Source organism: Sinocyclocheilus rhinocerous, unplaced genomic scaffold (assembly GCF_001515625.1).
Source record: "Sinocyclocheilus rhinocerous isolate Xijiao unplaced genomic scaffold, SAMN03320098_v1.1 scaffold23, whole genome shotgun sequence".
NCBI classification, from domain to species: domain Eukaryota; kingdom Metazoa; phylum Chordata; class Actinopteri; order Cypriniformes; family Cyprinidae; genus Sinocyclocheilus; species Sinocyclocheilus rhinocerous.
Genome location: NW_015644367.1, coordinates 52640 through 64427, shown reverse-complemented (window position 1 = coordinate 64427; position 11788 = coordinate 52640). Strand labels below are relative to the sequence as shown.

Here is an 11788-nt window from a genome sequence, read left to right as displayed (position 1 = left end):
TTTTGTGTTTTGGTTTCTTTGGTGCGCGACAGTCGTCCGCGAGGGGCTGTCGCGCTATTTTGTTTATTTTATTAAAGTTTCTTTGAATGTTCGCCGGTTCCCGCCTCCTTCTTCCCGATCTACAAACTACGTTACATGCGCCTTTTCCATTTTACACTTTTAATCAAGCACCACTTTGCCATTTTTCACTGCCAAATGCCATTCACTTATTTTATTTATTTTGATTTATAGCACCCTACTCGCAGAAAAAAAGTTCAACCTGAAGCAACTTGCGCTGTACCTTTCTCGAGGGCAAACAACAAGACGGTCATTTCAATTTTCCATCCAAAATAAGACACCAACTAAAACATTTGCGTAAGGAGCTTGAATCCCTAAATATGAACAGGCCCACAAAGAATCTGCAATATTTATTTGCGCTGAATTTGGGGGAAAATCTAGATTTCCTGCGGCTTTGTCTCTACTAGACACAACAATTGCAAAATCTAAACTAATATTGAACATTGAAAAAACTGAAAATGATTCACTTCGGGTTGCTTTTATGTGGAGAATGTGAACTAGTAGCTTTCGTGTAAATTTGAGATTTTTGAAATGAATATAAATGTATTGTATATGACTTTTTGTGACCTCTTAAGCAAATATTGGGATGCAGGTGTTTCTAACTAATCAAAGAATCAATATAGAGATCAATATACAGCAATAGCTGAAAAATCAGTGGCTTATGATCATGCCATTGGCTAAGCTCTTGTAAAAATAGTTGCGTGGGAGCAAAAAGGATGTGGGTAGCAATTCTGGGGGTCAGACTGACCTTTGTGACATCAGAGGACAGCAGGCTGGCTGTATCTTTGAGGCGTGAGATGGAACTGTGACACAGACCTCCTATCACCGCCATCAGAGTATTGAAATTCTGTAGGGCTCTCAGCTTCTGCTCAAAGGAACAGATGGGAAAAAGGCAGTGAATCGTACCCTTACATTCTCTCTATGAATGCATGGCAACATTGAGTTGCTTACATCCTCTTTCCTGTAAACGCACTTGTAAGCTACAGTTATGCAACAGTCCTCCCAAACCATTTCCCAATACAGGAACATTACTCTCGACTGCACACTTATATCAGATTTCCTCACTACCACATTATTTGACGCATTTGCTTATTTTCTAGGTGTTTTCTTTGGGTTATCTTGTTCGTACATTTATGTTTGTGTGGTTAAAAGCAGGGCAGCACACAAAGCACACATGATGTAATTGTTTCGTCTGAACATTAAATGTCCAGCATCCTTAAAGTGAGCTGTCTTACTGGCATGTCCTGATAGATGTCGATCATCAACCCATTTGATGAATTTCCATCATTTTGAATGTTGTAATTAAAAACGTCATGCCTTCAGTGTCATGCCGTAAAATGTTTTAAATGAGTCAGACACCTCACGGACAGATATCACAGGCAACCTCAAAAATGAATTGCCGCAGAGCTGGAGTAAAACCACATATTTTGTCATGCTAGGGCCTCTCTCTACAGTACATTTTAGGTCAGTGTCTTGATAGCACGTTATAGCAGAGCATTACTGAAACATACATATTTCAGCATGTACTGTACAATCCTTTCATTTTCAGATCCACAACATAATGCAAAAGTGGCTGCTCACATTTTAATGACTTTGGTTGCGGAAGTATTTATACAAATCATTTTTATCCTTAGGCATTTAAAAAAAAAAATCTTTAGTAAAGAGTTAAAAGCCATGAACCAAACTAATCAGCTCTGAAATTAATTGCAAATGTTGATTAGAAGCGAAAGGTTAAAAAACTGAAAAAAGACTAAATTTAATGAACTAGGAATTCCATGAAGCACTGCCAATGATGTAATCAAAACAGTCAATCAGCCACAGTGATCAATGATGATTAAACAATTATTGATTATTAATTATATTAACTATTGATTATAGGTCATTTATTTTAAGAATAGAAAAGATATAGTTTGTCACAAAATGTCACTAAATACTGAAAAATGCAGTAGAAACAATTATCACTCAGAAACTGCTAGTAAATTCCACAAATAACAATGAAATGAATACAATGAAATGGCAAAATATTGATTAAAATTTTAAAGTAGAAAGACTAAAATGTTATTTTCTCGTAAAATGTACTCCAACTCTATTTGTTTTATCTACAACCTGCTAAAAATTTAAAAAAAATGATGAAACCAGCTTAAGCTGGTTGCTTGGTTTTAGCTGGTCTTCCAGCCTAGTCATAGCTGGTTTTAAAATGGTTTTGACCACTTCTTTAGCTGATCTTAGTTGGTCAGGCTGGAAGAAAAAGCTAAAACCAGCTCTCTCTCTCTCTCCGTGTGTGTGTATACATGCATATATATATATATATATATACAGGGGTTGGACAATGAAACTGAAACACTGGCCAATGTAGTGTTCGAGGTTTCATGGCTATATTTGCGCAGCCTGGTGGCCAGTCTTCACTGGTTGCACATTCCACCAGTAATAGCAGAGTGTGAAGGTCGAATTAGCAGAGCAATAGCACAGCTGTACATAAAATATTGCAATGCACACAACATAATGGGAGACATATCAGAGTTCAAAAGAGGACAAATTGTTGGTGCGTGTCTCGCTGGCGCATCTGTGACCAGGACAGCAAGTCTTTTTGGTGTATCGAGAGCCACGGTATCCAGGGTGATGTCAGCATACCACCATGAAGGATGAACCACATCCAACAGGAGTAACTGTCGACGCAAGAGGAAGCTGTCTGAAAGGGATGTCCGGGTGCTAACCTGGATTGTATCCAAAAAACATAAAACCACAGCTGCCCAACTCCCTGCAGAATTAAATGTGCACCTCAACTCTCCTGTTTCCACCAAAATTGTTCGTCGGGAGCTCCACAGGGTCAATATACATGGCCGGGCAGCTATAGCCAAACCTTTGGTCAATCGTGCCAATGCCAAACGTCGGTTTCAATGTTGCCAGCAGTGGAAATCTTGGGCTTTGGACAATGTGATACATGTATTGTTCTCCGATGAGTTTACCTTCACTGTCTTTCCCACATCTGGGAGAGTTACTGTGTGGAGAAGCCCCATATATGTATATATACACAAGTATGTATGTTGTTGTTTTTCTGATATATGTGGTTTTGGGAGGATTATGGGTAGTTCTTCATTGAGAAATTGGCTCATAGACAATTTTTCTACAGACACATATTCCAACATTTACCAACCTCTGAGCTCATGTCTTGAAACGTTTATATTGTATTGCTAGAAATGAATTTCTCAGGAGAAACTGAATGTAATTTGGTGATTTGTATTTCCTGAACCCTACCGATGCGCTCGGTTGAATGTGTGTGCGTTTGTAATTACCTGTGCTACATGAATGAACTTGGTGAAGACCTCTGCTCGCTGCTGTGAGGTGTGTTTGTTGAGGATCATGAGCTGGACCCACTGGGAGACTCCGTTGCAGAGCATGACAGAGCGCTCGAGCGCTGGATTATCCCTCACTGAGCCATGGACCACGTAACTGCGGTAGTCCAGAAACTAACATGACACACACAACAACAGGCACGGCTGAATCTGACATCTAGATGTGCTAAGCACTCACAAATGTGATCAGCAAGATATAATGATATGAATCTCTGATATGAACTGACACGTCCAGGTATGAGTACAACGGGTGTGATCGTGGTTGCTTTATTAGTCAGCTTCAGCAGTGTGAGTCTGTGCCGTCACTAAAGCGCTATACTGAGGTTAGACCATCAGATAAACACAGTTTGCACTAGCAACATCTGGTCAGAGAATGTGAGTGAAACTATCATGAGCCTTCAGGGTGAGTGACTTACTGAAACGTTGCAGAAGTTTTTGAACTCCAAGTAGCTGAGGTGTCCAGCCATCTCATCTGGTTCCATGTGGTCAAACAGCAGTGAAACTTTCCTTTTCTTCACAGAGGGAGAGGGAGTCTGGGAAACATTCACTGGAGGATTACTGGTTTCAGACATAGTGATGGACAAACAGAAACCAAACAGATCATCATAAATCAGACAGGTGAAGACAAGAATACAGCCAGAAACAAAGACAGACAGTCTACTAAAACTAAAATTAAAATAATGGGAAAAACCCTTAAGATAACATGTAGAAAGAAAAAAATGCATCTTAAGCACGCAGAATAACATAAGTGGACTTTGAACGATTAATTGCCGCTTTGAACGATTACGTAATTGTTGCATCCATAATTGTAATCGCGATTAGAAATTCGATTAATTGTGCAGCCCTAGTCACTTTAAGTCAAAATGACTTATGCTGTTCAGAGGCTTGTCACATAGCACACAAAACCATTTGTACTTTATTAATATTATCAATTATTTGGAAATATTTTAATTATAATATCATAATATCAATATAATAATATATACTGCAATTATATAATAATATAATATACATCATAATTTTAATATTTCTATTTTAATACCATCACTATTACTATATATTATGTTATAATGATTTATTATTTTTCTATAATGTCTTAATGTAATATATATGTAAAGCATGTGTGTGACACACACACATATTACATAAAGAAAAACAAAATACTTTTTTATTATAATTCTGTATTATAGATATTACATATAAATGACATATTTATTACATTTGGTCAATAATTTGTGTCATTTTCTGTAGTATTTAATAATTCTTTTTTATAGAATTATAGTTGATATTACAGACTATTATGATCATATTTCATTATATTCAATATTGTAAAATTTTAATAGTTTTTTTTTTTTTTCCAAGCATAAATTGAGTCAAGTGTGTCTAAAATTTGTACTTATAGTAGATATAAAGTTACTAATGCTCTGGCAATGACGGAAAGCTTTTTTTGCCATGCCAATAAAGCTATTTGTATCTCAAATGGAAAAACACTCACATGTATGGTGTATTGAAGAGCTGACAGTGTGAATCACTTCCCTCAACCCTCACCAGAGTCCAGAGATCTCCCATCACTTCTTCTAACAGAGGGTCCACCTCAAACATTATTCGGAACTGATTAATCCACTGCCTGCATGAGACAGACACAGAAGACGCGGAGGACAAACATGAATCCTTTCATTAATTTTGGGATCTTTAGGTGCACGTGTGAATGTTGTGGATCCACCAACCTGATGAAGTGGCAGATTTGTTGTCGCCTCTGTCCCCTTTTCTCTGCAGGACAATCCTTATATGTTATCACAAGTCAAGGAGGAACCACATAACAGCGAGACTACAAACTCTTACACACAGAGAAAATAATCCACCCTCAATAAAGAGGCTAAAGTAAAACAGGGCAGCTCTTGTTTCTTTGTCAGTGGGATTAAGAGCCATGCGAGGCTGCGTGTTGCTGAGACTGAACTACTCTTTGAATGATGAACTCAGTAGTAAAACAGGGCAGCTCTTGTTTCTTTGTCAGTGGGATTAAGAGCCATGCGAGGCTGCGTGTTGCTGAGACTGAACCTAAAACTACTCTTTGAATGATGAACTCAGCTTTTCAGGAATCAGCTGCATAAATCAATCTTCTTCAATTAAGATTAAGGTTGAGGTAGAAAAATAGTATTGGTGCATGAAGGAGGATATAGAGAAAGCAGCTTTTGGGCGAAGATGCGTGATGGCACAACCCAGTTATGCATCATCAGGGTCATATGGACAAGCTGCGTCCCTCTGATCAGCTTCCCATCTGAGTCTACAAAACAAAATGTTTAGATTTAGGTACAAGATGGTTTCTGCAACATTTATATGCAGTTACTAAGGTGTTTCGCATGTTTTTACTGTGCTGCTATGCAGTTGCTACGATGTTTCTGGGTGGTTCTTGGGGATTTCTAGTCAAATGAGCCCAGCTCCAAGACTATGTCTATATAGTCCTTCATAAGTATGGCTTGGATTCCTGCTTCAATATAATTTTATCTCTTGTTTTATTGTCCGCCAGCTGAAAAAAACACATCTGATCACTAAAAAAAGTAAAAACACAACTCTCCTCACCATGCTGCATGATTTTAGGAATCATCCACCTTAACAGAAATAGTGTGGGATGAGTTTAATACTATTTTAAAGGGGTGGTTCACTGTTTTTTTTCTAGGCTTGATTGTATTTATGAGGTGCAGTCTAACATGTCCCTCTCTGTCCCTTCTCTCAGAAACACCCTGATCATTTCTTTCTTTTATGAAGCCCCTCCCTCAGAAATAGGCGATGGGCCTGAATGAGAGAGAGAGAGAGAGAGATGCAGAGCATGTGCAGAGCAGTGGACACGAGGAACAGTATTAAGAACCGCTGCTTTAGAGCATTGATTTTGAAACTTGTGAATCCATTAGAATCGTTAGAAGACAGAATCGCGATTCATATATGAATAGATTTTTACGTGCACCTCTAGTTTTCTCTTCCTCTTCTCTAAAGCAGCGCAGCATGGCCTCGCCCCCTTTGCTGCCTTTTCCCGAGGGCGGGGTTTATCTGGGTTTGTGATGTCACGAACCCGGGAAGTAACTTGTTGTAGTCCCTACCAGCCATTTTGTAGGCATTAAACGGACAGAATTTTAAAAGACGATATCTCCAAATACTTAGGGTAATAAAAAGCCAAGTAGATTATAAATAAACAAGGCATAAGGGGGATGATGAAAAAATGAGAGAGAGAGGGGGTGAGACATCAAAAGATAGAGAAAGTGAGAGAGAGGGCAGGCCTGCGAAACTGAGGCACACAATCAGGCTTTGTCTCATTAGCATAGAGGGACAAACACATTCCCAGGCCCTGAATCCTAGTAAACCAAAAGATTTCCCTCTGTTTCTCTTTCTCTCCGTTTCTCTCTCCCTCTCTCTTTGACAAGAGCTGCTGTCCTTCAGCAGACTTACATAATCCGGCTGGCACATGGAGACTGGGAATGATGGGCACATGAGGCCAGAGACAGGGCTGAGAACCCCAGGAACGTGGAATGTGGGAGAAGTATGACTTTCTGTTGTGACAAGTGATGTAAGCTGTGCTTCCTTTAACTACCTGGAAGGCAACACTTGGTCATGTTTTCATGAAAACAGGACAAGCAACCTGACAGATGTAAATGATTGTCATGTAGGGTGGGGCTTATTGATAGACAGATAGAGATGAGATGAACTGACCGAAGCAATGGAGGCAGCGGAGGATGAGTTCATCCAGGCTGGCAGAGCGAAAAGAAGAGTGAGCTGGAGGACTTTGAAGAGCCCGGCTGATCTCCTGAGGACTGGGGCATGTCATCCTCCTCTGCACTGGTCTTCTGCACTTTATCACACACCCTCCCTCCTGACGGGACTTCCTGCTGTTGAAGAGTGAAGACACATGAAAGAAATGCAGTTTCGTGGCTTGATGCTAATGAAATACTCAACCCAGTCCCAACAAAGTACAGGTGGATTCAAACAACCATCATGTGATCAACAGTACAACTGGGGCATGGATGCAAGCATTTATTCAAACTGGCTCTCGCAAACAAACAAACAAAATAAAGAATCCATAGCAACAGACAGTTTACGTAGTTTTAGCCACTCATTAGACCACAGACGTTTCGCAGTAACTGCTTATCTTTACGAGGCTAAGCAGCATTTTGATCTTTTTTTTTATCTTTAATATTATGAAATGTTTTGTTGATGTTTAAGACATCATCTTTGGTTCTTAAAGTGACAGTTCGCCAAAAAATAACATTCTGTCATCATTTACTCACCGTCAGTTGTCACAAATTTGTATGAGTTTCCTATTTCTGTTGAACAGCAAAGAAGATATTTTGAATAATGTGGGTAACCGAATAGTTGCTGGTAGCCAATGACTTCCAATGTATTTTTTTCCATACTAAGGAAGTCAATGGCTACCGTCACCTGTTTGGTTGCACATATTCTTCAAAGTATGTAACAGAAGAAAGAAACTTTTTTTGGTGAACTATCCCTTTATTGTTACATTGAAAACCACAGCAGTGATGGTAGGGCTTTGATCTTGGTTGTGTGTCATAGGTTATATGTAAAGCTGATGAAATCTGGTCATGAGAAATGTGCTACATGTTCTGTTTTGCTAAAACCTACCCCCAAGTATTACCACATGCAACTAGAGATACTACCACCTAACTTGTCTGTTTATGCGAATGTCCAGTTACTTTTCTCACAGATCTGACATAAGGATTCACATGGCATAAAAATGGTCATAGTCTAATACTGTAGGAGAGAGATGAGTCATTTAAGGGCAAGAATATCATAGAAACTTGATGAGGCATGGGCCCTTTTGACATGGGCGAATAAGCAAACATCTAGCAACCACTTAGAAACACTGTAGCCATCAAGAACCATCGAGAACTCCTTACCAACCATTTTGAAATGCCCTAGCAACCAGCTAAAACATCCCAACACCTTAGTAAACTGCCAAAACACACCAGTGACTACTTAGATATGCCCTAGTAACCACACAGAATGCTTTAGCAACCTGCTTGAAATGCCCTAGGAACCACTTAGAAAAGCCCTACTACCAACCATCCAGAACACCTTAGGAACCAATTATAAATACCCGGCCTATAGCAATCAGCCAGAACACCCTAGCAACTACTTAGAAACACCCTAGTTGTTGTTAGATTGGTCTGACAGTTTACAGGGGTGATTATAAGTGGTCGCTAAGGTGTTCTGGGTGGTTACTAGGGTGTTTCTAAGCGGTTACCAGTGGAGGACAAAGTACTCAACTCCATTCAGTGAAAGTACAGATACCGCTGGTCAAATATTACTCCATTACAAGTAAAAGTTGTAAAGACAGATTTTTACTCAAGTAAAAGTACAGAAGTACTTGCTTTTAAAAGTACTTAAGTACCAAAAGTAAATTTCCTTTCTTATGTCAATGCAATGTTTTATTGTTGTAAGTAGTACTTGCAATACTTCTGAAGCAACTTAGAATACATTACCCCTACAAGAGTGATTACTGATAAACTGTCTGAAAAAAAGAAAGTCACGTTTTAGAGAAGAAAAAAATCACCTACTGACTTTCAAAGCTGCTACATAGTAACGACTTCCTACTTCGAGGACCTTGATAGAAATGTAGAGGAGTGAAAAGTACAATATTTGTCTTTCAAATGTAGTGAAGATAAAGTTCCCAGAAAAAATAATACTCAAGTAAATGTACTTAGTTACTGTCCGCCTCTGGCGGTTACTAATGTGTTCCGTAATATGCTCTTAGAAACACCCTAGTAAACTGCCATAACACCCAAAAACTACTTAAAAATGCTGTAGCAACGACCCAGAAGACCTTAGCAACCACTTAGAAATTCATTAGAAACCATCCAGAAATGCCCTAACAACCACACACTTTAGCAACTATTTATAAACCCCCTTGTAGCGACTTAAAAACATTCTAATAAACTACCAGAACACTCCAGCAACTGCTTAGGAACACCTTAGCAACCACTTAAAATTGCCCTAGCAACCTGCCAGAACACTCTAGCAATGACGCTGTGCTAAAGCCCCCTCAGAAGTCCTCAGTGACGGAATAGCAAAAGCTTTACTGTGAGTTTCACACAAGCATGCACCACTCTTTATACAATATAAAAATCTAGTGGCCTAAATTGTTCAGATTGAAATCTGCCGGTACATTTACTTCAGAGATTAAATGAAATATCACTCAGATCTGCTCTAACATCCTTTTTTACATGCCCTAAAGCCTTTGACATTATGCCTGAGAGCGATGGGTTCCCCTTGAAGTCTGCTGGACAGCACATGCCTGTGTACATACTGTATGTGACTGTTCGCACCCTGCAAGCCCTACCGGTAGATCAAGTATGTTGATGTTTATATGTAAGGTCGCGTGTTGATATCTGCCACCCTTTACAGTAGGTGTCACTATTCAGGCTGTCAATGCCACAGGAAGAGAGACAGTTAGAAAGTGTAGATAAGCATCTGTGTCTCACTGCTTTGCTCTCTCTTTTGTCAGCCACACAAAGAGAACAACAACATTGTACTTCAGGGTTACAGTCTATAAAACTCACAGCTGCTGCGTAATTTAGTAGTATGAAGCATAATCTCACAATTAAAGGTGTGTTTTTCTGAGTTGGACGTTGAATTGAGTCTTTGACAGCATCAGCAAGAATCATTGTGGTCTGTGACGGCAGTGACACGAACAGGAAGCTGGCCATGACTGCAGAGAAGTAGCGATGAGTTCTTAGAATGTCCAAACCCCTCCCAACCACTTCTCTCTCCCTTCCTCCTGCATCAGTGTCCAGTTCAGCACACTCGTTTTCAATTCTCTCTGCGCACAGACACACTGACGTTTACCTTCTCACCTCATTAAGCAAACCAAGTCTAACCACTAAGATCAGGACCCCACACCCCGGCCAAGAGCATAAACACTTCAGTTGAAGTTTGTAGACCAGGAAGACATTTTTACACGGCATTCCAATTTATACTTTCATAAAATACACCTCATATTTCCTTCTCTTCTGTTCATTCTATTTCTGACAGGCTGAATATTAGACATGACTTCAATATGCAAATTCCCCATCGTATTTTCACCTCTCTCTCTCTCTCTCTCTCTCTCTCTCGCTTATTTGCATCAACCTGCTCTACAGCTGATGACAATACACAATACACACTCTGCAGCCCTCTCACGCCTGAGAAATGCACACATGCACATGGATACAGACTCACACATACAGTAAACAAATTAGGGAAAATGCACTAGGTTAATGTAAATGAATTTGTAAATAAGTCTATGCAAATTTATATGCAGCGTAGAATCAGCTAGGTGATTTCGATATTTGGGTCACGATACAATAATGATAATATAAAGATATTGAGATTCTGTATGCTTATTGTAGAACGCTGAAAAGTGAAGTCAAAAAACTAAACTTGTTTCTCTGACCTGTTTTAAAAATGTGATTTTCTTTTTCTTAATTTGAATTTGTGGTTTATATTTCACAGTTGTGACTTTATGTCTTATATTTTGACTTGAATATAGGATACGATTGGCTGGAATACAAGATTTTTGCCCATATTTTTGCCCTGGATATACATTATGGACAAGTCGATGATAGTTGCAGAAAAACAGAGCTAGACTGCAGATTTGAGTTGACAGCTTTCATAGAAAATCTCGTAGTGTATGATGGGCACAGACTCTGAATTTTTAGCTTCAGACTATGATTCCATGCGGTCGGAGGATATTAAACATGTTTGATATATTTCAAGCCTATTTTAGAAAACATGTTTTCATTTGTCACGTCTCTCCTAGCAACAAGGCACGTGTTTCTGTGTGAGTGTACCATTTAAGTGTATGATGTAGTTTTTCCTTTGTAACTATTTACAGTCAACAAGTGTGTGATGCCTAATATTTTTAAAGGGGTCATATGATGCGATTTAAATTTTTCCTTTCTCTTTGGAGTGTTACAAGCTCTTGGTGCATAAAGAAGATCTGTAAAGTTGCAAAGACTAAAGTCTCAAATCCAAAGAGATATTCTTTATAAAAGTTAAGAGTCAGCCACGCCTACCTAAAACAACTCGTTCTAACACGCCCCCACATATCTACGTCACTATGTGGGAAGATTTGCATAACGCCGCCCAAATGTTCACGCAAAGAAAGAAGGCGTAACTTTTATTCTCGCTGTAGTATTGTTGTTGCCGCCGCCATGTCGTGAAGGCGCTGTGTGCTTCGTTGTGAAAGCGAAACTACTTTGTTTGGCCTTCCAATGCCTGGAGCTGATCCGTGCTGGTCGCTGAGAAAATACAACTTGACGCTGTGGATCGCCTTTCACCGTGGACGAAGCGGAGTCCAGCCCGGGGTCGACACATGTGGTTGCCGCAAGCCC

The 11788-nt window shown here is 39.4% G+C and overlaps 1 protein-coding gene across 5 annotated transcripts in view; it reads right to left on the bottom strand.

The window, feature by feature from the left end:
• The window catches only part of LOC107758237 (RAS guanyl-releasing protein 1-like), a 24459-nt gene that overhangs the window by 8808 nt on the left and 3863 nt on the right, over window positions 1-11788 (bottom strand). For 4 of the 5 annotated variants that reach the window (XM_016575924.1, XM_016575922.1, XM_016575925.1 and 1 more), the window contains exons 2-8: window positions 7113-7288; window positions 5589-5694; window positions 5138-5200; window positions 4906-5037; window positions 3827-3968; window positions 3351-3524; window positions 806-922 (exon numbers count right to left, since the gene is read on the bottom strand). In XM_016575924.1, coding sequence (XP_016431410.1) covers window positions 806-922; window positions 3351-3524; window positions 3827-3968; window positions 4906-5037; window positions 5138-5200; window positions 5589-5694; window positions 7113-7288 — 910 coding nt within the window. The remainder of the gene's footprint in view (window positions 1-805; window positions 923-3350; window positions 3525-3826; window positions 3969-4905; window positions 5038-5137; window positions 5201-5588; window positions 5695-7112; window positions 7289-11788) is intronic. The other variant, XM_016575921.1, reaches the window with a different exon arrangement.